At 41.8% G+C, this 27,732-nt stretch overlaps 1 protein-coding gene across 3 annotated transcripts; it reads right to left on the minus strand.

Annotated features, from left to right (window-relative positions):
• Positions 1-1,051: 1,051 nt before the first annotated feature.
• Positions 1,052-27,483, minus strand: pbx4 (pre-B-cell leukemia transcription factor 4). 3 transcript variants are annotated; one of them, XM_068578805.1, is made up of 11 exons: positions 26,819-27,483; positions 24,365-24,478; positions 22,716-22,789; positions 9,023-9,267; positions 7,854-8,044; positions 7,596-7,731; positions 7,188-7,344; positions 5,117-5,119; positions 4,904-5,007; positions 3,980-4,066; positions 1,052-2,870 (listed from the first exon to the last, which is right to left on the minus strand). In XM_068578805.1, exons 1-11 carry the CDS (start codon positions 27,001-27,003, stop codon positions 2,781-2,783), a joined length of 1,386 nt encoding a protein of 461 aa, XP_068434906.1. In that variant the 5' UTR covers positions 27,004-27,483; the 3' UTR covers positions 1,052-2,780. The 3 variants fall into 3 exon arrangements, with proteins under 3 accessions (XP_068434906.1, XP_068434904.1, XP_068434905.1); XM_068578803.1 differs by lacking the exons at positions 4,904-5,007; positions 5,117-5,119 and having other exon boundaries at positions 26,819-27,479; XM_068578804.1 differs by lacking the exons at positions 4,904-5,007; positions 5,117-5,119; positions 24,365-24,478 and having other exon boundaries at positions 26,819-27,478.
• Positions 27,484-27,732: the final 249 nt, after the last annotated feature.

A 27,732-nucleotide genomic window follows, 5' to 3' on the forward strand; every position in this document is an offset into this window, starting at 1 on the left:
CTGTATGCAAAAGTACTGCTGGCATATTTTCATAATATTCCATAAATGACTAGAATACATTTTCATCTGGACGTTTAGTTTTAGCCACTGTCCATGTAACTAATAAACAGTTTCAAAACTAACTCCACAGAAAGTTATGATCTCAAGCAATATTTTGAACATGTTTAAAAAAAGACAAAAGATTAAGAAGCACAAATGGGTGAATATTTGGGGAAGTGTGGAAAAGGTAGAAACTGAAGGGAAAGAGGTCCACAAATCAAAATGTCAAAATACACCAAATGTTCATCGGAGAACCTCAATTGATACAATTGTCTTTCCACAGCACCAAATGTTACACCTGTGAACCCTACATTGCCACCCGGTTATGTAACAAAAGACCTAAATAATATTCAAAATTGATAGTTATCGTGAATCCTGTGACAAAGGCCAAAGTAAAACTGGCATCTCAACCAAAAACATCAAAGTTTATAAAAGAAAAAATACTGAAACATTACACAAACTGTACAGTGACATCCATTACAACAGGTAGAAAAAGGGGGTGGGGGGCCATGATAATTTGGTGTGGCGATAACATTATTCATAAGATACAGTCGTATGAACGGCGATGAGTAACAAAACCAGTAATTAATGTGAGATACCGCACGTGACAAGCTGAGAAACTCAAATTTTGATCTGTAACATAAGGTCTCGACTGACACTTAAATCTTCATAAGGCTTTTTACCTTACTATCAAAATGCTTTGTTATTCACATAACTGTTAATGTATAAAAAAGTTCCAAAGAATTAAAATCCCCCCCAAAAAATGTAGCAGGTTTGTCTCAAACACCAGTTAAGAGTTTACGACACCAGTGCTGCCTCTTTTTTGGTAACAGAGGAGAGAGAGAAGCCCTTGCCCAATCGGCCAAAGCATTAAAAACTAACTATTTGTGGTTTTACCAGACGGTGTTAAAGGGTGAAGGGGAGAGCATACCTTCTATGCTCACAATCAAATTACAGGTGTGATATGACCTCACTCCACCCGCCTTCCTCCCTCCCTCCATGACACCCCACAACAAAACCCCCCCGAAAACAAAAAAATCAAATCAACTTGAGGCATGACAACACCACACAGAGAGACACAGATACAAATATAATTCCCTCCTCTCCTCGAACTGAAAAGGTGGCCGTGCACCAACTTTAGAGAGACAGAGAGTAGCATTATTACATTGCTGAACGTGGCATTTTTGGTTTTGGTACAACAGAAGGTTGGAGAGAGTGTTGCCTCGGGCTCACAAGCTTAAACGTTTTCAAGATGGGGAGATCTCAGTGGAGCCCCACACTGGTGTGTCACTGGCTGGTGGAAGCACCCAGTCTCCATAATGCTTACAAAGGTGACAGGGCACCAGCCGGTTTGACTAAGACGTCCCAAGAACACTGTACACACGCCCACAGAGACACACACATCATAGCAATACATGATGCACTTTTTCCTTTTTGGTCTGACTGTAATAATTATACCCTTTTATTATTTTTTTTTTTTTTTGTTAATAAAAACGAAGCTAAAAACTTGGAAGGTTAGATGAAAACAATAATACCACGCCTAGAAGTCCTACATGCATGGAAGACAGTCACTTTTCTAAATTCATGTCACGTTTGTCCCAATAACACATCAATGCCCCACAATCTTCCCACCCTTCTCCCAACGTCATTTAGATGCTTTATTGAGCTCATTTTTGGTGGTGGCTGGTGCATTCTTGGTGAAACAGCATTAGAAAATAGCCTACAATCAAATAAACTAGTGGACAGAAAGCAAGAAGTAAAGTCTACAAGCCGTCTACCAACACCCCCTATTGGTTAGCAACAAAAAGGGCTATTAGTTATATCCACTCAACCAAAGATATTCTCCTCTCTGCCCTTTCCTCGTCCTCTCACCAGCCCTATTATCACCGGCCCTTCCTAGTTGAGAACAGTGATCCCCTCTACTACCCTTTCACAGGTAGAGACACCCATACCAAGGATGCTAACTGTTGTGCTTGACACGTCTTTTATGTCAGCGCACCATGAAAACGACTGAAAAGTTGTGGTGTGTGTTTGTTATGGAAGCGGGGTGCACGCACATTTCTGCACATCTCAATTATCCACTTCGTTTAGATCAACAGAATGAAACATCGAGCTAGAAAGGACTCGAGGATACGTCAGTGTCTTGTGTCGAGTCGGCGGAGGGTGATCTCGGGGAAACAGATGTTGACGACGACTGGGGCAGCACTTTGGTAAGAGCAAGGTGAGCAGAGCTCCCTGGTGATCCGTATCTACAGTTTGGCTGTCAAACGCCAAGGCTTCAAGAGATACAGGCAATCACACACAGTTTTCCAAAGCAAAGGGTCGAGTGCAGAGGTCAACGGCACATGGACAAGCAGTGTGAGTACTGTGTGAAGTTAGCGTGCATATACACAATGTACAGACATCTTGATCACCTACACAGCCGGGTCAGTGGTTTTCAAAAAGTCCTCGATAGTGAAGATGTTTTCTATCTGTCTCAGCATCAGAAAGCTCCGTCCCTCTTTAATTCTGAGTTAAGGAGCTTCTAGCGTTGAAGTGGAGCTGTGGGGTGGAGGGAGAACTCCTCCTGACTGCTGTTCGGCTGTCCTGTGTTCCAGCACAGTGTGTGTTTATGAAATGCGAGCACAGCCGTGTGTGGCTGTCCAGTTGAGAGACGAGGGAATAGAGAAAAATGAAGACAGAGGATGGCAGTCGGAGCAGACCACGGTGGGAATGAAGTGATGGCAGGGGGCGCCACCGAATCAGTTGGAGGTGTCGGAGTGGACGCTGCCGGGAGGACCGGGAGGAGAGGTGACCGAGGGGGGGTTGGTGGTGTCCTGCCAGCTGTTAGCCTGCAAACAGTCAGGGAGGAGAGTATTCTGCATGAAGGGGTTTCATAATGAGTTGTCTAAATCAGCTTTATTTGTGCTTACAAGCCAAATGATGCAGCTTCAAGATAGCGTACTGGCTAGGGCCCTAAGATTTTTAGTGATGCGGAAAAACACAAGGAATCACAGATTTTAGAGATGAAAATGACATTGGCTCGGCGCTCGCTGTTCAATGACGCGAGGCTGGTCGATGCCTCATCGAGCAGCTGAACGTCTGACCTGTCGGTGAGCTGCGGCCAAGGAGAGCGCCAGACACGCCGAGGGGTCGCTTGTTAGTCAAGAAAGAAACTGAGGGATTCGACACCAACAGCTAAATTTAGAGCATTTTATTTTTTTAAAGGATGTAACGATTGGTTCGTCGAATTGAATCACTTTCTTTGATAAAAAAAAACAACATCTCATTCATTGATATTCAATACATCTGTTGGAATTTTTATTCATCCACATAATTCAGAATGAAAAACACAGAATTTGGGAAGAAATGTCACTTTTTTCCTTGTTACTGGTTGCAGACAAAATGACTGATTTCTTCAGCCGGTAAGATAACGACGTTACTCAAAGAAATTTATAAATGTTTTTATTTTCTCACAGGAGAAATGTAGCTGTGGTCATTTTTACAGAAACCGGTTTTCTAGTTTTCGTGACGCTCAAGAAACTGAAGAAAACCGGCTTTAACTGCTTACACAAGTGCATACAAACACAGTTTTTTTTTTAACCCCAAGTTATGAATTATTAAAATTGCAGTCTCGAGCAAAATGCAGCTATTGGTTTCCTGTCACATCCCAGAAAGCATTGATTCGGTGTTTTGGCAAGTTTAAGTCGCCAAGAGGTCGAGGTCAAAACTGTCCTAAAACCGCTTTAATAGTTTAATTACAACCATACATTTTTAAACTGTTGTCCAACAGCATTTAAATGACATTATTTCAATGTGCATTTGGAATCTTCTTCATATTGAACAATGTTTTGAGCAATTGATGTGGAACATAGAAATTAAAAAGATAAATAGCCAACTGTAGAGCATATCCTTGTCAAGTATCCTGGACACCTAATGCAATGCTTTGGTTGGTACTCACATCCAGGCAATGAGGGGTGTAGAGGCCACTACCCGACAGCTCCTCATAGCCGCCCGTCAGGTGTGTAGCACGGTGCAGGGTATCCACCTATCAGCCAAAACACACACACATTTCAACACAGTTAGACATCTAAATGGTTTTCCACAGGCTGGACAGAGGAATGATGGTGTCCACACACCTCTGTATGCATCAGAGCAGGTATTACCAACTGCTCTGCTAGTGACCTTGTTTTAATTAACATTGTGGCTCACCTTCATGACTCCTTTAAACCACCGTTGCTTTATTTTATATGAAAGACTGCAACTGAAGCCAAACGTCTGTCTTACACCTTTTTGTTTATGATTAAAATATTATCACATTTCTACAAGGTGCTAAACAGCAGAAGTATGTGGACAACAACATTTGAGGACATTAGGAGGTAAACAAATGGAGAGACGGGATGGAGGAATGTGTGGAAAGGGCAGGACAACAAGGACTGAAAAGACAGGTGGCTGTTGGAAGTGCAGGACAACCTCGAGGTAGAATAACTGATTAATCAGAGGGGTTTCTAGTTCAATCTGCAGATATTCCAGTTCTATGTTGACAACTACAAGAGTCTTTAAGGAAGGCCCTGTGCTTTCTCGAGAAAAACATCTGGGCAGGGACTCTGAACAACAGACCTACAAAGGGATATGCAACAACAAACTGACATCATTCCTCTTGAGTGAAGCCATACGCCCTTCAGGGCTCACTGTGTAGAGCAAAGAAGGGTCAGCGTGAGTGTTGTTTTGTTGGGGGAGGAGTGGATGGGGCCAAAGGTAAAGTCAGGACTGGGGGTCTGGGGTCGAGGTCAAAAGGAGCTACACTCAGGGTAAGCATCCAGGGATTCTGGGTAGGTGGGTTAACGGCATTGAGGTCAACTCTTCAGCTGTCCTCAGTGCATACCTGTGGCTGTAGAGAGGGGGCGATGTTGAGACCCTCCCCGTTGAGAGAGCGCAGGCTGAGGTAGGCGTCGCCTGTGTGAGACAAACTGTATGACCCCGGTGACCCTGCAGGCAATATATATATAGCCAATATCCAGTCAGCCACAGTGTTATAGGGGGCCAAAAGGTCAACACTGGTCATGGACATCAACTGAAAGATGTACATTTTAATAACCAGCTTCAATATGCGGGTCAATGTTCTCAGCCAGCGTATGCTGAATTCATAATTTTACAAGCCTGGCTTCAGCTGCACACAACCACTCTGTGTGCCAGCTGGAACAAAAACACTAAACCAAGAGGTGAATATAATTCCAATAAGTTTTGTTGTTAAGAGTAAATCTGGTTTCTTTGACAAAGCTTCTCTTCTCTGTGGATCACAGTATGAGGTTTTGATCAAGGAAAGCTGAATGACACACATTTAAGGTTCCAAGAGCTGATGGTTTTGTTCGCCATCGTTGGCTCAAGTCCAGTCAGGGCATTAGTGGATGACATGAGGGGTTTCACTTTGAGGACGGATAAAGGCTCCAGTAAACTTAAAGCAAACGGCTGCTCAGAACACATGACAGCGACAGAAAGCTACTTTCAAAACAGTCGGATTCATTGCTTGTGTTGTAGTCTGCGTCATCCACATTTGAATCCCTTTCCACATGAAAAGATTATTGTTGGAAACCGGAATGTTTACTTATACTTTGTATGATCAATGTACAAAGTCTCATCTAGGTCTTTTAATTTGAAAGACATTTTAAATTTACATAAAGATATCCGGTGAATTGAATAGATTGGGTGTCGGCTGATAGAAGTTGCAGTTGTATTGCATCTTTGGCACACACACCATCACTTTAAATTTGTGAAATTTGGTGTAATGCTTTAATGAAAAATGCACAATATAAACTGAACATAAGTGAACTATGAACCATTGCACCATTAAAGCTTTCATTTTTTTAGCCCCCATCATTCAAAAGAAATATCTTTTGTTCGATGCAGCAGCAATGCCATTCAGTTTGTGAATCTCAGTTGGAAACTAAAATAAAAATGGTGCATTTCTGAGACCACCCAGTCCCTCGTGCCTAGAATCACTTCTTATTTATAAAATGCTTTGAGTTTGTTCATTCTTAAAAAAGGTTTTAATAACCTGGCATCCCAAAGTGGTCTTCATTTATCTCGAATCCACTGACGCCACATAAAGTGTAAGATTAAATTAATTAAAACATCTGAATGGTCACCTGCCGAGTCCATTCAGGTTCCTTAGCAAATTGGGGTTATTATGCTATAACCTTTGTGAGGTGTGTTTATAAGTTGTATAAACTGGCATGGATGCAAAGATTGAGTGGCGTAACACACAACAAAAGCAAGTCAAATAATTAATTGGAACGATTTGGAGAAAGAAAAGATGGGAAATGGACAGAAAGCACATTAAGCAGACATCAAGTGAGTCGCTCCAGCTGACACTCATCATCAGTATCTCTACAGTTCATATCAAAGTGTTTGAAAATATGTTAGAAAAGCATTTGACACACAAAAACAGCACAAGAGGAATGCAAATCACAGCGGCCCACACTGCACACCCCTCAGCTGTCTGTTCCTAACGAACTGATCTGCATACCTTTGACATGATAGAAACCCAAAGGGGCAACAAACGACTTGAAGAGTTAAACATTACCGAATTTTACTGATGAGGATCAAGATTTTGAAAACATTGCGTCCATGAAAATATACAATGAATAATGATTTCTCTGATTATAAAAGGAATTGAAGCTGCTACTAAAATTCTTGTCATTTTGGCGGCCTCTGTGGATGACAGTGTTTGTGTTTCGGAGGATCAGAGTCCCGAAATGAAGAGTCGGGCAGTCGTAGTTCTTCCATGCCTCGACAATACTGCATATCATTGTCCACATTCACCTCTTTGTTATATTCAGAATCCTTTATTCGATGCCACGATTGAGACAAAGTTGGCTGCCAAAATGTGAAAGTGGGCACTCCCCTGAACAGCTTGCTTGTTGCAGCAGTGCAGAATGAGGAAAGATTGTGTCCTGAATTTTTTAACCAGTGATTTCATGCAAAAATAAAAAGGGAAAATTCACATAACTCAGTGTGGTCTGAGAGCTCATTTGCACTATACAGTGCGGGGCTTTCTTTGAACAATGAAGTCAGTCCATATCAATGAGATTCAGTTGTGTGTATGAATGAAAGTGTATGTAGAGAAACTGAAGCATGGTAATGAGAAGGTTTGTTGGACCATGTGGTACCTGAGTTGGGTGTTGCTGGAGAGTTAGCCTGGCTCGCCTGCGCAGACACATTGGCAGCATCCACTGCCGTTTTGACCGCGTAGAGGTTCGCTTCCTCCTGGAACTTACCGATGTTCTTCTTGTAGCGTATTCTCTTGTTGCCAAACCAATTAGAGACCTGAGGGACAGATGGATGTCAGATATGCAAAGTCTGGGGTTTCCTTTGCATTCAGTTAGCTGCTGTAGCCCCCACTGCTAAAACTGTTAAAAATTGATGATTATCCATCTTTTTAGCTTGTTATTCTTTTAAATTATTTTAAATAACAGATTTCTTTCTAAACAACATTTTAAACCCCAGCTTTCCCCGAAACAGTTACAATGTCCTTATACTCAAATAGCCCATTTATAATATGGCTGTCAGCAATTCACCTGAGACACAGTGATTGCACACTTCTTGGCCAGTTCCTCCTTGGCTTCCTCACTCGGGTAAGGGTTAGACAGGTGGGAGTAGAAATACTCGTTCAGCACCTCTGTGGCTTGCTTGTTGAAGTTGCGCCTCTTACGTCTGACACACAGTGAAGAAATAATAAACAACATGCTTCAATTGAGGAGTTTTACACAATGTCAACATGCTCAGATCACTTCCTCCCTCAAGGAGTCATCCAACAGACAGACAGACAGACAGACCTGGCATCAAGGAAACGCGAGCGCAGAATCATGACGGCCTCGCAGGTGCTCTGTTTGAGCTGCATCTGAATGGAGCTGAACTTGCGGTGGATGATGGCCACCATGCGCTCAATCTCCTTGGGAGAGATGGGCCGTGTGCGAGACTGCTCTCTCAGCAGGTTCATTACATGGTTGGTGAACTCACTGCAGGCCTGGACCGAGGAGAGGGAGAGGGAGAAAGGAGAGAGGAGGGGTTGAACACGACTGTAAAAAGATATCCCGAGCACAGATTCTGTCTCGTGCCATGACATCGTTCTGATGATGACATGTCTCGGCTGTCTGACTTGTCTTGACTCCTCTGTCAATGGTACTTCATCTTTTTTTAGAAAAAGAGAGCAATATCACAACACTTTCTTTGTGAGTTGGTCGTAGCACTGGAACCGTAAAACAGTGTACAGTGGTGGTTCTCAAGTCCACGCCAGTGAAACACCAGGAATTGACAACCTGAGCCATAATGGATCAAGAGAGTGATAAATCTTGGCTGCACACAAAAAGCCAAGAATCCAGACTTGATTCCCGACAATGTTCGTCCATGTGGTCGTGACAACATAATCTCCATGTTTGTTCTTACAAATTAAAAATGTATTCTGTCAGATAAAATCAGTCAAAATAAATTGTGAAGCCACCTCTTATTTAGGCAGATACATTATGAGTAAAGCACACTGTAAAAGGGCTTTGAAATATACATTGAAGAAGAGTCCAGATACGCATTCGAACTAAAGCCGTTGTTTTTACAGACGATGTACTGGCAAGTGAAAAGTTGAAGTGACCTGTATGAATGATGCCTGCAGACTCTCAGCCGCCTGAGGCATGATGTGGTTGCCAATCCCTTCACAAATGTGCATTCCAAACAACACTACAGCACCTGATAATAGTAATTAAAATACCTCCAAAGATGTAAACAGGTTATCACTCGAGTTATGTTGAATTGTTGGAATACAGTCCTTGGGGTCATATTCTAACAAACCCAACTGTTTACTGTATATGTCCTTTAATTTAGCACAAGGTGCTCGTTAACAGCCGAACAAACCCAGGTACACAGGAAATCAGTTTCTCTCTCCAACTAGCTGACCTAAATACAACATGTAAATTATGGCTAACAGTATTCGTTAGGTCTGCTCTGCACACACCTGCTCGTACTTCTCCAGCTCAGAGTGATAGATCTGGCGGATCTGGGCGAGCTTGGCTCTGTAGTCAGAGTGTTCAATACTGCTGTCGGTCGGTGAGCCCCCTGCTGCAGCTGCAGCTGCAGCCGCTGCAGCCGATCCTCCACCCTTCTCTGGTCCTGACACACCCTCCGCTAGCAGCATGTTGTCCAACCGCATGATCTGGGGATCCGGGGGGTCCTCCTCCTGCACACCTCGTATACTCAGCACTGGACAGAAGGAGAGAGAAAGTACAGGAGTTAAGCAGGTGCGGTCAGAATTTACCTGTCGTGTTTTTGTTACAGTCTGCCCTTTCTAGCACTGAGAAAACCTGTTGGTTAAAAAGTTTTTTTGAAAACCAACAGACCACACATTTCCCTTCAAGGAGAAGGCTAATACTGTGGGTTCTAGAGGTTCAAAGGAAGACAATTTATCACTGCTAAAATTCAAAGAAGTGCAGCCCTGTCAAAACCCAGTCAGGTCTCTCCCCTGAGTCATTGCTATGGGTGCCTGGCTGAATTCCCAATGAGCCTGAACTTCTCTAACTTAACAGCAGAGGGCAGTGTGGTCCCTCTGTGGCAGGCTGCCAAAGATAAGGGCATGAGGCATGGGACCAGTAATGGGAGTGCATGTGCTGTCACTATGAGCCCCAGTGGCCATAAGTATAGTTATCAGTTGCTGCTCTCCACCACTGCATTATACCAGGACCTCTGTCAGCCTGCAGCCATGCTCTCATCTCTCTCCCTCTCTTTCTCACACACACACACACACACACACACACACACACACACACACACACACACACACCTATGTTACTGAAAACTTTAGTACAGACACCCATCTTTTCTTCAGAGCCTGAAGCTGTTAAAATAGTTTGCCCTGTTTGCTTCTCAATAATTCAACTTCAGAAAGTAAGAGTAGAAACTTGCTGTCATAATGTAATATCTTGGGCGTATTATGAACTAAAAGTCAATTTATTTGGTAAATTGTAATGATATGAAACGTGTGGCTCTTCCAGAACCAAAACACATATAAAAGATAAGGCTGGTTCTTTTATTGCATATATTTATGAAGACATTTCTTTTTAATTGATAATTACAGACATTATATATTAGAGCTCTATGAGTGGCAGTTAAAAAATGCTTAACTGATTTCTCTATGAGGTTTCAGAGCACTGTAAACTAAATATCTTTGAGCTGCTGGTCAGACAAATCCAGCAATTTTAACATGACTGCTAAATTTGCTGATTATTCATTTAATGATTATTTGTAGCCCTACAACACATGCCAACGAAAATAATATCACTAGGATTGTACTGCCAAATGTACGAAAGGAAGGAAATTGTCTTAGAATTATGAAAAGTGGAAAAACTTTCAAAAGTGGAAACAAACGCAATAGTGTGTCGACGTGTATGTGTTGCTCTTGTAACTAGAGAATTAATTAAGGAGTTAAAAGCCAATTTAAACAGTGTTGCAACCAGACAGGATTCTGAAGGCGACAGACACTAACAATATGGATGACAAGATTAATCCCAATGGAAACTGGGTTAGGCGTTCGTCCTCCTTAAGGATTACGCTAGTTAGTCAAAGCTCATCATCAAAGGTCAGGGGGTGCATAAACTCCCTCATTCATAGCTTCGCTTGTTAGCAGAACTTTTACAATCTTATGATTCTTTACAGTAAAAGTTGTCCCGAAGAATCACACTGGGGGGAAAGAAAGAAAGTTTGCAGCCAAGGAGCAGTCAGAGCTAACAAATGAGTAGATCTGTACTATAGCACAAACAGATGTGAAAGAAACAAGGACAAAAACAGTTTTGCTTAAAGTTTCCAAGTGCTATGGAGCAGATTAGTTTTTGCTTTTTCAAACTCTATTTGATAAATGAGTCTGTTCCACCATTTAAGGCCCCTCATAGCAAAACGTCCAACTTTTCCTCCCCTTTTTTCTTGTTCCTTCTTGCCTTTTTCTTTCTCTCCGCTTAGGTCTCCTCTCTCTCCGAGGCACATTCCTGCTCTGCTGCTCCCCCATCTCAGGGCTCAGGAATGCAGCAGACCCAGCCGCCTGAACTAATGACCCTGATTTCGCCCATCTCTTTCCCTCCTATTTTACTTTCCTTTCAGTCATTCACAAGCGATCTCCGCATTTCTTAAACAGATAAGAAAGGGCTAATTTATTGATTAACGACCAGAGATATTTGTTGTTTACCTGTTGAGCCGACATGACTATTTGGGTACTTTGACAACACTCTGATGGCGGGTAAAGTTGTGTGTGTGTACTGACAAAATGTAGGCCAACTCTGATAGTAGTAAAGTGCGAGGTTGATCTCTACTGTACTTACTGAGAAGTACAAGTGACCTCAAGCGAAGAGGGCAACTGTGGCTCTTGAAGCTTCTCACCTCTCCCTCCTCCCCTTTGCCCCCACTCCTCATTATGGGCCCAGCTGTAGCCTAATGCCCCTACATTCCCCTAATTACTCCAATTAAGCTGTGATTACCCACAATTGCACTCATGCACAGACTAGTGGCCTTGTGGTATCATAGCAGCTGTTCAGAGGAGTTAAGATACTGCACAGAAAAAGACCATGTGACATGGGTGCAGGAAAAAAAATAATAAGAGTCCAAGCATCATCCACTCACAAACCAACCATGACACTTCTGAAAAATACTAAAAAAATAAAAAAAATCTACAGGTCTGAGAGCTGGCTGGCTGATTTGCCAAACTAAGCAGCGTTTCCTTTTGATCAACTCGCTCCTGACATCGCCGCTGGGCTGGTTCGGTTACTGGGAGACTAAAACTCAGAGTGCTGTAAGTAATGATACTTAAATCTGCTCTTTTTTTCCCCCTCTTAAATAAGAAGACAGCTTAAGGCCCACAGCCTACATCCACAGCTCTTAGAAATCACACTATTATGCACACGTTACCACCCTAGCTGAGCTGTGTGGCATTGAGAGACGGAGCGAGCAACACATACTATGAAATATTCAGGGTATCCAGCTGGGCTTTCACTGCATACATAATCATTCTCATTTCTGCACAGCCAATGTGGAAACGGTGCGCTGTGCCGACATAACACACAATATATGAAGTGGTGCAGGTAAGGGTGAACAACCTCACCAATAGTGTGGTGCTGTACATTAACTGTAATGCCTTCCACACATAGGGGTAGATAAGACTTAAACGCAGTCAGTATATCATTGCTCAGCTCACAACACAAGCTTTATCCTTGTCTGTCTTTTCCCTCGCTAGCATCCCCTTTTTCACTCTGTCTCCCCCCAACACACATCCCCTCCCCCCTCTCCCTTTCAGCGCACCCCCACCATCCTCCCCCAGTGCCCCCCCTCCCTCTGTTCTCCATTTCAGTCGAGTTCTCCATGTGAGCCGCAATCCCTCATGCTGTCAGCCCCCCCCCCTCTCTCCCTCTCTCTGTAGACAGACAGGATTAGCATTTTAATTGCATCAGCTCCCTTGGGTATTCTCAGCCTTTCACTGGGAGAGAGCAAGGGAGCGAGAGAGAGGGAGAGAGAGGATAGAGAAGGAAAAAAAGGGGAAAAAAGGTAAAGAGAGAGAGGGTAGAAGGAGAACCAAGGAGAATAGAAAAAAGGAGTCACAGGAGAAGATATGTGTGTGAGAGAGGAAGAGACAGAGGAGAGAGAGAGAGAGGCTACAGAAAAATACAGAATCCAGAGTACAGACGTGCCAGAGAGCAAGCAAGCCAGAAAGAGTGAAAAGATAGGACTGTGAAAACATCAGTTTTTCCTTTCATTACATACAGAGTATTCAGATAAAGAGAATGGGCCGTAGAAAGATGAATTTTACAATGAAAATATGCTACATGAATATGCAAATTCACCTCACAAAAACAAATCTCAACCGCAGCTCTGGAGGTGTGAGAGGTAAAAACCCTGTATGGGGATTAAAACGGTTTGCAGGATACAGAACAGAGAAGGCAATACAAATGTGGCAGAGAGAATAAAACCTGAGTCCAATCTGCTTGTATTATACTACGCTTTCAGATGTTCACCCTGAAAAACAAAACTGTGAAACAAGGGAATAATTCCTGTACCAGGCATGACCCTGAGGATAGTCGTTTAGACCCCACAAGGTTAAATTTGGTTTTCAGGTTGAATGAAACTAGCTCTAGACAGGAATTAATTGTTTACCTGAAAATCTACCACAAGGAACTGTCATTTTCTGTTGACGTTGGCGGTCCCTGTGGACAAAAGTGGTAGTGTTTCAGAGCACCAGAGTACATCTAGAAAACCTCTCATGCAGCTGCAGGTCTGGCAGTTTGCTGCGCTCAGTCCTGGTCCTGGTTCTCCCGTGCCTCCCTTCCCTCCAGCGGCCGGGCTATACGGGCTGGGCCTCTAGCAGCGTAGTGCAGATTTTGGGACACTGCTGCCTGCACAGCGTCTCTCCTCCCACCGGAACTTCTGACTGAAGGTCGAAGGCGGCATCTGGGTCTGTCAGCAGTGCACCGGTCGCTGCCGGTGGCCATGCTGGAGTTGGATGAACCTGCATCATCGATGATGGGCACCTAAATTGAAATAGCTAATCTTGTCCTGATGGTCTAGTTTATTTACAGGTCATTTAGTATTAAATTGAGCAGATTTCATAACCATTTTAAAGTTCCCAACAGTAACTTTAAGTGGAAGCTAGGGCTGCATGGTTATGGTCAAAAGTCTATCATCAATTATTTTTTATAAATTTTGACATCACAATTACTTATCAGTTTTTGCAAGATTTTTTTACATGATAATATTAATTATTATATTGGTATTGAAATGATTACCAAAAATCTTGGTATTAGTATTTTTAATAACATACTGTAAGCTGCTTAGAGCCTATGTTAGTGTTAAGTTAAACAGGTCATAATTCATACTCAAATATCCATTTATCTAGCTGTGAAAATATCTTTCAAACGACTGTGTATGTTCACATTTCTTGCCAAGAAAACCTAGGAGCTCTGTTATAAGCAGGACTGTTCTAGGGAGAGACCCCATGCTGTCGGCAGATGAGCCAATCACTGCAATTACTCTGAGCAGCATGCACAGGAATTAATTATATTATAACAAGTGTCTGATTAAGTTAGTTGCTCCAAATATTTTATGGTTGTTCCTCTGCAGCTTATTTTGGTCTTTACAGTTGTGCAAAATTACGAGCATTTTGCCTTCTTCACTCCTGCTGAAGCTTTTCCACACCAACGACATGTTGTGTGTGGCTGTGGCATTACCGTTCGGGCCACTGTATAAACATGAACGGAAAATCCCAGCGCATCTCCTAGAATCAAAAATATAAATAACATTGGAGCAAAAAATGTTACCAAAAATTAAATACTTCAACTTGTGCTACATTCTGGCTCATTAGCAAATCGTTGCATTAAAATAAGACTTAAATTCTATTATAAGTGGCAGCTACAACATTCAAGGATGTATCTCTCAGGCTGCAGGCTGCAGTTGTAGCTGGATGGCAGATCCACAAAATTGAGACCAAACATCTCATTAGCCCCCTGGTGGCTGTTAGTTTGGGAAGCGCTTGATTTGATATGCACTGATGTTTTTCATAAGCGGAACCCTATTTTACACATCAATACCGCAGTCGATCATGCTCATTAATTGCCGGAAGCCAAAATTGTGATCGAGACCAATATTCGATTAATTGCTCAGCCCTCCTGGACGTGTGACTAAACGCTAACGTGACCAGACCTATTCTGTGTTTCCAAATTGTAATGTTGCGTCAGTTTGACCTTTTGACCTTTAAATCCATGCAGTGAAATACAAACTTCCAATTCATAATGGCCAATTAGTCACCCCGTAAAGTCTGTAATGTGAAATCACATGTGCTGATATCACGACCAGCAGTCTTTAGCTATCCAAGTAGGAACCTTGATGCCAATGGCACTTTCTTTACAAAACCACATGTTGTAACAATCAATTAATGTCAACGTTGCCCAACAAGTTCCCCTGTGCAGAGTAATTTGATTTATTGTGCCATTCCAGAAGAATATAGGTTGCTCAAAAAAAAGAGGTTGAATGAAAAAAACGGTGCCTTAGGCAAGTTGTAGAATATGGCGTTCAGGAATTTTGCCAAATGGATATTTGGTGTAGCTAAATTAAACTGTAAATTTCACATAAAAAAGTGTGTACCCCATTCTTCTAAAAATGGTGCTGTAGTGGAGTACAGTCTACTTAATGAGCCTGATCCATATGTCCATTGCTACTTTAAGCAGCTCACACTAATCAGCATCTGTTTGGGTAGAGTCCTGTTGCACGCAGCCCCCCACTCTGAGAGAGACACACACGCGCACACACACACATGCACAGTGTGAATCGGAGAACTCACACCTTGGGCAAACACAACACTTCAGTCCAACACATCATTAATCAGCCCTTAATTAACTAAAGAGAGAGACTTGGACACTCGAGCGATGACTATGTGTACCCTCCTTGAATGGTCATAAACAAATACACCGTCACACAAACAAAAACACACACAAACACTAATGAGGGATGGATCAATTTAGGTTGTCACTTCATCTGCACAAATAGAAGGCATTACAGGCTTTACAATTAATTTCCCCTGTGTCTATAATTTATATGAATAGTTAAATAGCTTTTAAAATTCATTCCAATAATTCTTGGCAAGCCAAGTTAAAGTAGGCTGAAACACTAATTTAATCAGCAATTAAAATATATATTTAAGTTTAGAAATACTGGCAATGCTAAGATGAATACATAGTTTGCTATAAAATTCAAACAATTAGCCACCGTCAAAAGCAGTACATTGGTGTACATACGTAATTGTGATCAGCACATATTACATTGCTCAAACCACAGTTCTTCTATTTTTTTTTTATGAAAGCATAATCCATCAAATATATTTATCCAGGTTGACTTAATTTACAAATACAAATCCCACTTTTTTCAAACCTAAACAGAAATCATATGTGAACCTCACTCTTATACAAAAACAATAAAGAGTTAAGGTAAATCTCCTAAAATAAAACTGATGCTATACTTATTTGGTGTGCTTTTGGGCTTTAGTCCTTAAAATGTGGACAAGACAACAAACATCAAGATAGCGAAGACGGTAATAAACATACTTTGAGCTGCAGAGAGAATGCTGCTCATAGCTCGTGTTCAAAAGAAAGACAAAAGCGTGATACAATATAGAGGCAATCGTCAACTGGACTAGTAACTGACCACGCATTTGTTTTGTATTTTTAGGTGACTAACAAATAGAAGATCTTTTTCAAGATTTTTTGGTGTAAAAATGGCACAAAGTGCCTTAACAAATGATGTTAAAGCTTAATGAAACACTGTTGAGCACCAGTAACTTCATCACCAACATGGTATTCCCAGTCTAGTACACTTCTGCACGCAAAGGAAAAAAAGAAGAGACAAGGAAGTAGGAATTTGAAATGTCACAGGAGGAAGACGAAGAGCACCTAGGCAGGAGGCTTGTTAAAGCACTGCTAGGATCTTCCCCCAGTCAACTCTCATCAGGCCAGCTGCCTCCTGTGCTCATTAGCACAGACTCTTAAGGAGCTCCTAAAGACTTTGTGAAAAATGAACGCTCATTTGAGAGGTCGTTAATTTGCACTGTTATGCAAATTAGGTGGCAATTAAGCGATAGATCAGAAGAGCAGTGCCCATTTATAACAAGTGAACAAGCATTATGACACAGTCAGATGGTGCCAGAGAGAGCCGAGGCTACATGGTTAGTCTGCACAGGTCCGATGTACCAGTTTAGTAAGGAATAAAATCACTCTGTCTACAGCATGTCTGCTGGTCAGGATAACACTTTACCAGTTTTACAGGAGCGTATTCTTAATTGGCTCGGCTAACCTGTGCACACATAAATAAATACACGCATTACAAACTGATGGAAACACAAACTAATTATCATCCCAGAATAAGGATTTATTCTAGATTAGCAAACAGTACTACAACATCAATCCATCCATCCACCCATCGAGCTGATGAAGAGTGCCACAGGCTTCGAAGCAGCATGGGTTTCCCATTTTCTGTAGTCACCCAATGCACGCTGTTAATCCCTCACCCGTACTCGCCATCTCTCGCCCCCCGCATTTATGACATGGTGTGAAATATACAAACATACTGTCTGGGACAGCAATATGCACTACTGCAGAGGGGTGGAAGGCTCCCATCAATTGTAATTAATCCTTAATTAGTCAGGATTAGGAGCTAGGCTCTGGCACTCTCCCACCCTACTGCCACCAAACTAATGCAATCCAGCTGAGACCACATTTACATATCTTTAATTAAAGAGACGCCTTCTTCTTTAAAGAGCAAAGCCTAAAAGCAATGGTTGAGGCATAGACATGCTGAGAGGGAGAGTAGATGAGATGAAACGGTAGGAGTCCACCCCATGGGTGATACTTGACCGATACTGATGGGTCACTCAATATTTCCTGGTTTCTTGTTGTTGGACATGAATTCATGGGAATGTGTGTATCCAAAAAAAGCAGAAACTGTGCAGAGCATGGTCCCTCGCCTATCGTGCCTCTCCAGCCATGTCTGTATGCCCACTTCCTGAGAGTCGCTAAATTCAATTTGTTTGTTTGTAAGTTCAATTTGTTTGACATTTTGAATTCAGTAAGTAACCATCCATCCAATAAAAATTTGGTTGTTGACCCATGTTTTTCACTCATTTTCCAATAAACCCGAACCCTACTGTTCTGTCCTCAAGAAGTACATGTTCTTAGTAAATTAGATGAGACAGAAGAAATCCTAGCGTGAGCATTTGTGCTAATATAACCATGCAATTCATGAACACAATGCTTGTCAACTATTAAAGACTTTTTTTACTCAGTCGTTCATATCCAGTTACCCTGATCCCCGTGAAATACTGAATGACAGCAAAGCTAAATCATTTGGTGAATCGGGGCCAACATTATGTTCCAGCAGTCTTGAAGGTGAACAATTCCACTGAGCTTTTCTCCCATCCTACAAACACTCCAGACAGCAGTTTCCCTTGTCAATATACAGAGGTTCAGTTCCTACAGGAATTATACCACATGGGGAAATCAGTTGGCCCACACACCATTAGGCCTATGCTGAAGGTTGGGGTGCGCTGCCTCCCCACTTTGGGCTGGGTGGTGTGGGAGGGGGGGAGGGGGGGGGGCTGGGGGGGGTCTGTCAGGGCCAGGGGTCTGTGTGATATTAGCCGTCTGCCAATCTGGCTTGGGGAATGGACACCGAGTAATTACTCCTGCTCTTACTGCCTCATCAATCTCCCTGTATCGCTCCTGAACCCCCCCACCCAACACACACTATCTTTTTTCGTTCTCTTCTGCAAAGAGGTCGGGGGAAAGAAAAAAACAATTGAGTGGCAGGACACCACAAAAACAACAGACAACCATGAAAAGCCAATAAAATAATCCAGCACCACTGCATAGTGAGCGTAGATATAAAAGCAACTCTTTAAAATGGAATAGCAGAGGATTTAACCAAAAGAAAAGTTGGTGTGGCGATACAAAAGATGGATGAAAATTCTTGTTTTAAACCCAAAAGATAGTAAAACTGATAGTGCCATTTGGTAGCTTCACATTGATCATATTTAAACCACAAACTATGTTTTGTCTTGTTACTGCTTTTGGCTTAAAAAGACAACGTATGCTTTTCCTCATAAAAATATAATAAGACTTCCCACAGGTTCCTAACAACTCATAAAATGTTATGGCTCTGTTCCAAATTGGGCTCTTTGAAAACTAATAATAATTAAGTTGCTTTAATGAGCCATGTGATTCACTAGACTTCATGTACTGTAGTCTGTGGGATAGAAACATCAAAATCAATCGTGATGCCGAAGAGCTCTTCCCCACCAAAGATTCAGTGCTGCCAACTGGATAACACTGGTGTGTGATGTTTTGTTCTCCACTTTCATGCATGGTCTCTAAAATAAACAGACTTAAATTAAAATGAGATTTCTAAAAGGTTCTAGAAACGTTAAGTGTTTGTTTTAGCTGTGAATTAGCACAACATGACAAACATGTGTGACTGTTAATTGCGTTTTGTTTTGGTGTTTTTACAAATGCAATCATGCTGTAATTCAATTAACATGCAATTGGGACCATTTTGTTGCTGAAATGGTATTTAGACAACCGGAGTGCTATGAATGCCAAGGTAGGGCAATGACGACATTACATGGTTTTAAACAACATTACGACCCCAAATTAACTGACTTAACATATGTTGTTTAATAGTTTGTTTCCTCTCTGAAAGGGTTTTGGGCTAGTTTATAGACTGAGGATGCATTCAGATGAACCTTTCACTACAAAACAGATACAATATTAACTGCTATGAATGCCTATTAACTACCAAGAAGCTGTATTGTGGTGTACATACTCCTTTAAGGGTTAAACAACTCTGGACACTCAACACAGCAGCAATATTTGTTCTTCATCAACGTCATATTAATTTAACTAATTGTATTTGTAATCAATGACAAGACATGATGAATAAACAGAGGCTGCTTTTATGATAAATGTAACCAAAAATAGTCCTGAAAAACATAAACCAGAGAGTGAGTTCTTGGAGTAGGCTTAATCTCACCATTCATCCATCTTGTCAAAACATTAATAGGATGTGATGATGGGTTGTCAGCTAGCCGCTTTGCCAACATACTAGCCAAAGTGCTGCTGGCTCTGCTGGCAGTCAGCGGCTGAGAATTTGGTGCTTGTATGTGTTTAGAAAAATAAGAGACATTTTCATCCAACATAGGTAAATAGTATAAATTCAGGCAATGAATGTGATCTAAAACACCTCTGACAAACTCAAAGAGAGCAGTGAGGGCTTGTGGGAGAGGCAGACAGCAGAAACCCAGTGCCCCAGACACATTGTTAGGACACCTCACAGAGCAATCGAGTGGCTCAAGTCAACATCACGCTGGCGACCGGCCATCAGGATTTACTTGTTGTTAAACCCTCCGACTGTTGCTCCAAAAGGTGCTCGCTAGTTTGCCACCATTTCTATCTAGCCATCTAGTTGCATTATCGCACAGAGTTGTTTATCAGACAGCTTATCAAGATGAGTGGCAAGTGTTGGGGGTGTGAACTTGTCCAAGTGAGGGGGAGGAGGAAGAGACTCCAAGCTAAAAAAAACTAAACTGTAAAGCTTTAATTCCGCTTGGGAGAAAGATTTTTTTTTTATATATTTCAAATCTGTCCAAAAATAAACAACTGGGAATGTTCAGGCTTGAAAGGGAAGGACTTGAGCAAGCTGACAGAACAGAGTGAGTGACAGATTCACTGTTGTCACGTGTAAAGCACAAGGAATGCATAAAAAGTACCCAAACATACCCAAACTTAATGAAAAACTTCTGAGAGTAACTGCAGTGGCTTGTGAGAGATTTTGGCATAAGCTGTCCCATTGCACCAAGAGCTATTTTTACAGCAAATACCCATGAGAGCAAGGGAGAACAGAACTGAGTTGAAGCAAAGCCACTGGCTCTCAACTTTGATCATTTCCCGTCTTTTTCCAAGTGCTTTAATTTATTTTCGAGAGTGTATCTTTACTAAAGTATTAACTATTAACAAGAATCAAATTTCACACAGATGGAGGTCATGTTTAACATTAGAGCTCAGGACAACGCAGGCACTGTTGTAAAATGGGGGGTGTTTGGGGGGTGGGGGGGGAACTGGCATTTGCGCAGAACATTTCCTTTACAATGAAAACAATCTAACCAACTGCAGCACTCAGAGGAATTCACCTCCCATCCCCCACAACCCACCTCCCCTCCTCCACCACCACCACCACCACCATTACATTACCATATCAAAGCCCCGAGTTCAGAGCAAGTCTTCTCTTTCAAGAATGGGAGCGAGGCAGAGGAAGGGAGGGAAGGAGGGGGAGAGGACAAGACCGAGGCAGTAAGAGTAGACCCAAGACCGAGTTTGCTTTTATCCTTTTTCGGTGTGTGTGCGCGCATCTGTGCGCAAGAGAAACACAGTGTGTATATGGGTGTGCCGACACAAGTGCATGTTTGTTAGTGAAAGAAGACTGCAGGAAATCTGTGGAGATACTAGAGGACTACTGATTGGGTCTTCCACAAGCTGCACTGAAGAGAAGTCAATTCACATTCCGGAGGCACATAATGGGGCCTGCAGGGGGTCTGATGGAGTAGCAGAGAAATGCCAAAGCAGGTACACAGTGCAGTCAGGAGGGCACTATGTGGCAGATGGCCAGCAGAGTACAGGCACAGCCAAAGATCTCTATATCTCATGGTGGGCATATTCACATCAAGCATGAATCTTTTGTTAACCTATCTCTGTGCCTTGTATGTTTGTTTTTTTCGCGCTCAGCTTACTGTAAAAACTACTCACAGCCACTCTATAGCTCGCTGGGAGGACTAAATGTGAAAATCAAAGTGAATGGCATTAGGGTAAGTAAGACCACTGGTTGCCTGGGAAACAGTGTACCCTGCCCCACTCACTCAAGCCTAGTCTTTACTTTTGTCCAATCGCTGGAGAGCAATAATACATTATTGACAAAGGGCCACAACAAGGCAGCAGTGCAGCATTTTCAAATTGTATTTGAACAAGAGAGGTTTGCTGTTAGAAGATACACAAGGCCACTGAAAGAGAGAAGAGTACAACCAAGAGAGACTGGCAGAGGGAGCGGATTTAAAAAAAGCAACCCATTTACACTACCATAACCATCAATCTGCCATCAATCCCGGGCCTGCGCGCCTTTGAACCACACTAGAATCTGTCAGACAGCTGACTTGAATAGCTAACAAGATGAGAATAAGAAGCATGTTAACTTTGAATCATTTTTATGAGTAAGAGCAAATCTGAGATGCTTACATCGGCAATAATTTACATCAGAGCATGTACATTAGAATTTCAGCATTATTTGCCAAGACTAGAATAGTCTTAGCATGTTGTGTTTTGATGAAGATACAGCATTGATATGTGTATCAATGTATTCAATAAACAATAACCCAACACATCGTGTAGCTGTTTTACTAGTGTGGAAGAAGAAAAAAACTCTTTGAACTGAAATAGCAGAACAGTTTGACTGTAAAGCAATAACCCCTGTGGAGTTTTTCATATCTGCCTGCTGTCAACTAGCTGTGCATGAACTTTCTTTTGAGATCAGGTTTGATTTTTTTTCTTCTAATAATTTGGATATGATATTTTGTTGTAGTGGCAGCAGCAGGCATTATTACCTTATTATTAATATAGGAACTATTGTGGTGTAATTCACCAAGCTGTAACAGCCTGTTGGCTGCACCACTTATACATGTTGTCACATAAATGCAAAGTATATTTCTACATTTAGGTAAAGAAGAGTGTAAACTTTGGGTGGTCTATATGTTCTGCAGCAAATTCTGCTGTCAGACTCAAGTTTCAAACGGCAATAATCCACCAAGATTAGTTTCAGCTGGTCAGTGAGAAGTGTGGTCAGTAGCCAAAACAGGTTAGATTAATATACTTAATAGGCCAAAACTACAAATTAAGAAATATCTTGAACCAAAGCATGCACAATAACATGCAACTAAATCAGTTTGTATACAATCAATACAGTTCTCTGTAAGGCTGTTCAAAAAGTAACTTGGTGTCAGGTAAACTGGAACAAAGGCACACTGCATCTCAACATTGGGTTACAACCTGTGCAGCGTGGAACACAAGAAGAGAACGAGTGAAGTAGAAACTCACCCGTCTTTTCTTTGATCTCACAGAGAACACTGAAGAGGGCTGGCTTCATTCTGTGACAGTTCAGGGCATGCTTCCTGTAAGAGAGAAGAGGGAATAAGAGAGGGAGAGAGCGAGGAGGATTACGATAAACAGACCTCCATCTCAAGTCATTCCATGTCCTCCCCCATAAAAACAGGTAGAGGAGCTGTATGTATTATGCATACAGCATTTCAACAGTGCAGTGCAACACGGCAGGACACAGCCATGTTGTTTGAATGCATTTCCAATGGTCAAATGCCATTGTCAGTGCAGAAGCATCCCTGAAGCGTGAATCTGAACTACCAAGAGTAATGTTGTCATGTGGATACTTTGCACTGTAGGACAGGTAATGATGCCAAACCTCAAGGTCATCATTACTGAGCACCAGGTTTCAGAGTTAATACACAATGATCTTATTTCTACCTCTTACAGAAAGACATGTTCCATTAAAGTAGATGGTGAGTTGATAGAACGGATTAGGATTAAGTTTCACTTTTAATTTAATTTAAATCAGGAACATTCTCTTTAATGGCAAACAGGCTAATAGCAATAAAAAAGCAGAAAGGGCCAAACTTCTACAGTTCACCGTAACCAACAAAATGTCCTGCTAATTCACATCTGTGCATCCGCACAAACCTATACAGCTTACTTGTGTATTAAAACGTGTAAAACTGTAATGCCGTAACAAAGCCTGGTTCCTAATACAACCCTAAATGACACTATAGTCTCTAACGTCAATTATTGTACTCACAGTGCACACCGATTAGAACAGTTGTGCAGAGTACGAATTAAACTGTGTTTTTAAGGATATGTTTTTCACATTAAAAAAAACGTATGAAAAGCCACACAACAAAAACATGTCCCTAAGCATGCAATACAAGCATGCTACACCCATGTAGCTCATAATGTTACTTTGTTGTTGTGCTTGCCAGAGAGGTGTGGTTTAACTTTATAACAACTATGTGATAGTTTGCAGTGCTGTTGAAATATTACATTATCTTGTAAAATGTTTTCTATTATTTTGTGTTCCCCCTCAATTTTTAATGAATACTTCTTTCTATAGAGATAATACGCATATTGATGTGTTTTACAAATCACAACAGACATCATTTATTGCAAAAACAGACATTAGTAGCAAAAACTTGCAATATATAAAAATATGTATTTGGAAAAAGTGAAAATATTTAAATATACAAACAAAACAAGCATGAGGTCTCTGTTTCTATGAGCATGAATTGGGAAACATGAAACAAGAAAAACCTGACGATCACAATAAAATTAAAATAAAATATTTCTCAAATAACATCGCTAAAAACAAATTGAAAACAACCACAGATGAAGATGATTTGGCTATGCCTGACCTCAACACCAATTCCAGTTGTGAATGTCTACTGCAGTATTAATGAGGAAACTAGCAAAAAGTGCTCCTCCTGTATGCCACGTAAGAATGCCTTTCTGTGAGACTATTTTGTGAGGCAGTATGATGTAAAGAGTTATGTGTCGAGCATTAAATGTGTCATTTTGTCCACCAATTATGTCACTGCTGGATTGAGTTGGGGGAGGGCTGCCTTCAGCATGGAGGGGATGAGCAGGAGGGGGAGAAGGAGGTGCTCATGCGGTCCTGTACTGACCTGTGCTGGAAGTTGAGTGGCAGGCCACCCCCTGCCATGCCCCCCCCTGCTCTCCCTCCCTCTGTGGGGTCGTCTGATCCACCCCAATGCGCCGGCGATTCCTCTGGCCAGCATCTGAACATATGGCGACAGGGTGAGAGGATGAGGGTGGATGGTGCGCAGGAAGTGTACTCTGCAACACTGAGTTCTTGCGCTGCCCTGACCACTCCCCATCCCAACACACTGCCACCCTGCACGACAAGGACGTCATGCTCACACATGAGCCACGCAACTTGTAGACCATGACCGAGGAAAAGATGTATGCGTGGGTGACAAACTTGATCAGAGTTAAGTATGATGTTGATGAAGAGTGCACATGTTAGGTCATACCAACTGCTCCGCTATATATTATGGAAACTATTTGTGACAACAGCACACATGTAGTCCTGAAGTCTGGTTATGTTTGGTGCTTTTACCTGAAGTAAACCTGAGAAGCAAATTAGCACACAGCCTAACAATCCCCCACTTAGTGCAAGCTAGTCCATCAGCTCAAGCTAAAAGCATACCGCTCAGAAGATGAATATTTTATTATCAAAATGCCTTCAATGATTATATACAAACTATGCACATGACAACGGCAAAGATTTGCACTGTACATGCCACACAATTTGCATCCACTGATCTACTAGGAGGCAGTATTAATCCTGCACATATATGGCATGAAGAGGACATGCTCTGAGTGGGAGTTTGAATCAATACAAGCATACAGCAAGGACACCTCTGGCACTTCCGAAGCAGCCACACCTTTAATTAGTTTTTCCAGAATACCCTGTTAACGTCTAATAATAGGCCTGGTGTGATTTCCTTCACTACAATTGGCCCTTTAAATCTAAATAATTGAAACTTACATTATTTGTTGGACTATAATCTGTTAGACAATGTTATTTTGCAAATGGTCTTTACAAGCCATTAAGGATATTTAATTTTTTTTTTAAATAAGACAGTCTGCAATAAACATTTCAAAGCAAAATTATTTGCTTGGGTCAGTGAAATAAGGTCGAATTAAGCCCTCAAACTTCTACTGAAGAAAAGGTAATATCCCAGTGTTCATAAGCTGCTGGTATAGCATCATCCCTCCCCCTCACCACCATCTCATTAATAGAAACTCGATTTGCGGACAGCTGCACTCGCGTACACATTATAGGAGAATTGATTGCACCCAGCACACAATGAAAAGGATGAACACCAGGGAGGGAGGGAGTGAAAGAGGAGTGAATTAATTAAGAGAACCAGGTGGTCAAATGTTGGGTGGAAAATCACTAGCTAATGACACATCACACTGTGGCCACAGTCTCGCAGTGGACGGTTGTCTATTGTTGAAACACTGTGGCTTCATCTCAAAACTGCCCTCATGCTCCTTGAGCCACATGGCAAATGAGTGTAGGTCAGTTGCTCGCTGCAATGCATGTATACTGCTCACAATAAATATACTAAAATACCTCTATCACAAACATAAGGTGAAGAGTCATATGAATGAATGACTGCTGTCATCACAGACAGCTCTGGGCTGATACATGGGGCAATTGAGTAATCCTTACCCTTAATGTATCAGCTCATTTGCATATCAATGACTAATGTTATCGACACTCATTTGATGCAGAGCGTCATTTCAGATACACGTTGTTATAATTAGGCAAAGCTAATTTGCTCTAGTCTGACTTGTAATTTGTTAAACTCTTTGCGATATGACCAAAATACCTATTTTCACTCACATAGCTGGAGCAACTTAAAAACATGCACTCTCTCAGAGAGCATTTAGTGCTTTGTTGACGTAATTCTTTGTAGTCACACCAACTAATTGGTGTGAAAGGAAAATTTGCGTCACTAACGGGATATCGTCCAGTGAGTCAATGGAAAAAACTCATGAAATATGCAGGCTTTGTTTTCTTTATGCAGGATTTTTAATGAAAGCCTTGATAATACTACTAATGTGCCCTGAAACTACTACTTTTCTTATCAATGATCCATGCATGCAAACACAGCTTTCATGTTAAACAAGTGATTATGCACAGTCTACACGGCAAACATTGGCGATAGGAAATTCAAACTTTTAAATTTAACCCTTCATTGTTACACCAATTATGATTTTTCCATTCCCTTTTTTAAACAAATGAGCATGTTTACAAAACTACAGTACACAATAAAGCACGATTTGAAGTAACAAAGAACCACCTTCCAAACTACAACTGCACTGTAATGTAGATGGTTCAAGTTATGCTGTATCAAACGTTAAGTACTGGTTTAGCAACGGATTACAACGCAACGAGAAGTTGCATTAATGTTGCAGTCACGCATTATCGTAATTAACGGGAAGCTTTCACAGAAAAGCTTGAGCCCTGAAGCAAAAAACAAGACACATACAACGCACTTTAGCTTAGCTATCATGTGTGGAAAATGGCTCTTCGCCTGTCTTACCTGGCCTGTGCTTCGTCCAGGCTTTCGTCGGTGATGGCCATTATTTGCTGTAAGATATCCCCTATGTCTTGTTGAGGTTGACCGAGGGACTGCTGTTTTCTGACCGAGTCTGGGTCACCGACATCGGCTTGTGCTAGTCCACCGAGTCCGGTGAGACCAGTCATCATCCTGGTCTGGTCATCCATACTTTCAAAGAAAACTCGTCCGTTTTCCTCAGTCGAAGAATACACACAAATAGCTAGCCTGTTAGCTAGCCAGCAAAGTATTTTCTACGACAAAACCATACAACACTTCTTACCGTAACCGACAACGACGACTTAAAAAAATCAGTTAATGGTTGTTGTCCTAAAACAGATCACGCTTTACAGTCGCTCGTGTTTTCGCCCCCTCACGTCAATAAACGCGGCCAGGCTACCGTCGGCTAACCACCGAGTGAAGAGCAGCTAGGTTAGTAGCCGTAGCCCAGCAGAGAGGCAGCAGGGACACACATGCACAGACTGTGGGAGCTCGCCAACAGCGCCTCGCACATTTTTAGAAATGTAAAAAAAAAAAAAAAAAAAATCAAAAACGGAGAAAAAATATATAGAGTACCAGACGGGAATACGCTTGACTTAAAAAATAAAACTCGCCCAATTCATAAAAAAAATGAAATGTGACATGAATTCAGCGACAAAGCGTTCGGACCTTGTGGCTCCAATCAGAAATCTCCTACCAAAAACAGACTACGCTTTGGGTTTGCCATTGTTGTTGGTGTCGCGCGAGTATGTGGGACGTTCTTCTGGGTTGCGCGAGCAGAGTGCGTCGCGTTGACCATTGAACTCGTAGCGCCATAGAGCGCGAGCTTGCTGGTGGGTTAATCGATAAGACTACAATAGAGACGCGACTATAGATATATTCATATATTAGCTGGTCCA

The sequence above is a fragment of the Clinocottus analis genome, unplaced genomic scaffold, assembly GCF_023055335.1.
Source record: "Clinocottus analis isolate CAN_PGR_092001 unplaced genomic scaffold, fCliAna1.0.p SCAF_16, whole genome shotgun sequence".
Taxonomy (NCBI): Eukaryota; Metazoa; Chordata; class Actinopteri; order Perciformes; family Cottidae; genus Clinocottus; species Clinocottus analis.

Coding starts and splice junctions, on each gene's coding strand:
- pbx4 (XM_068578805.1), bottom strand. CDS start 27,003: ATGGATGACCAGACCAGGATGATGACTGGTCTCACCGGACTCGGTGGA. Junction 7,345..7,595: donor GTGCAATCACTGTGTCTCAG/GTGAATTGCTGA, acceptor TCTGTCCCTCAG/GTCTCTAATTGGTTTGGCAA. Junction 4,067..4,903: donor CCCCCTCTCTACAGCCACAG/GTATGCACTGAG, acceptor TTTGGCTGATAG/GTGGATACCCTGCACCGTGC.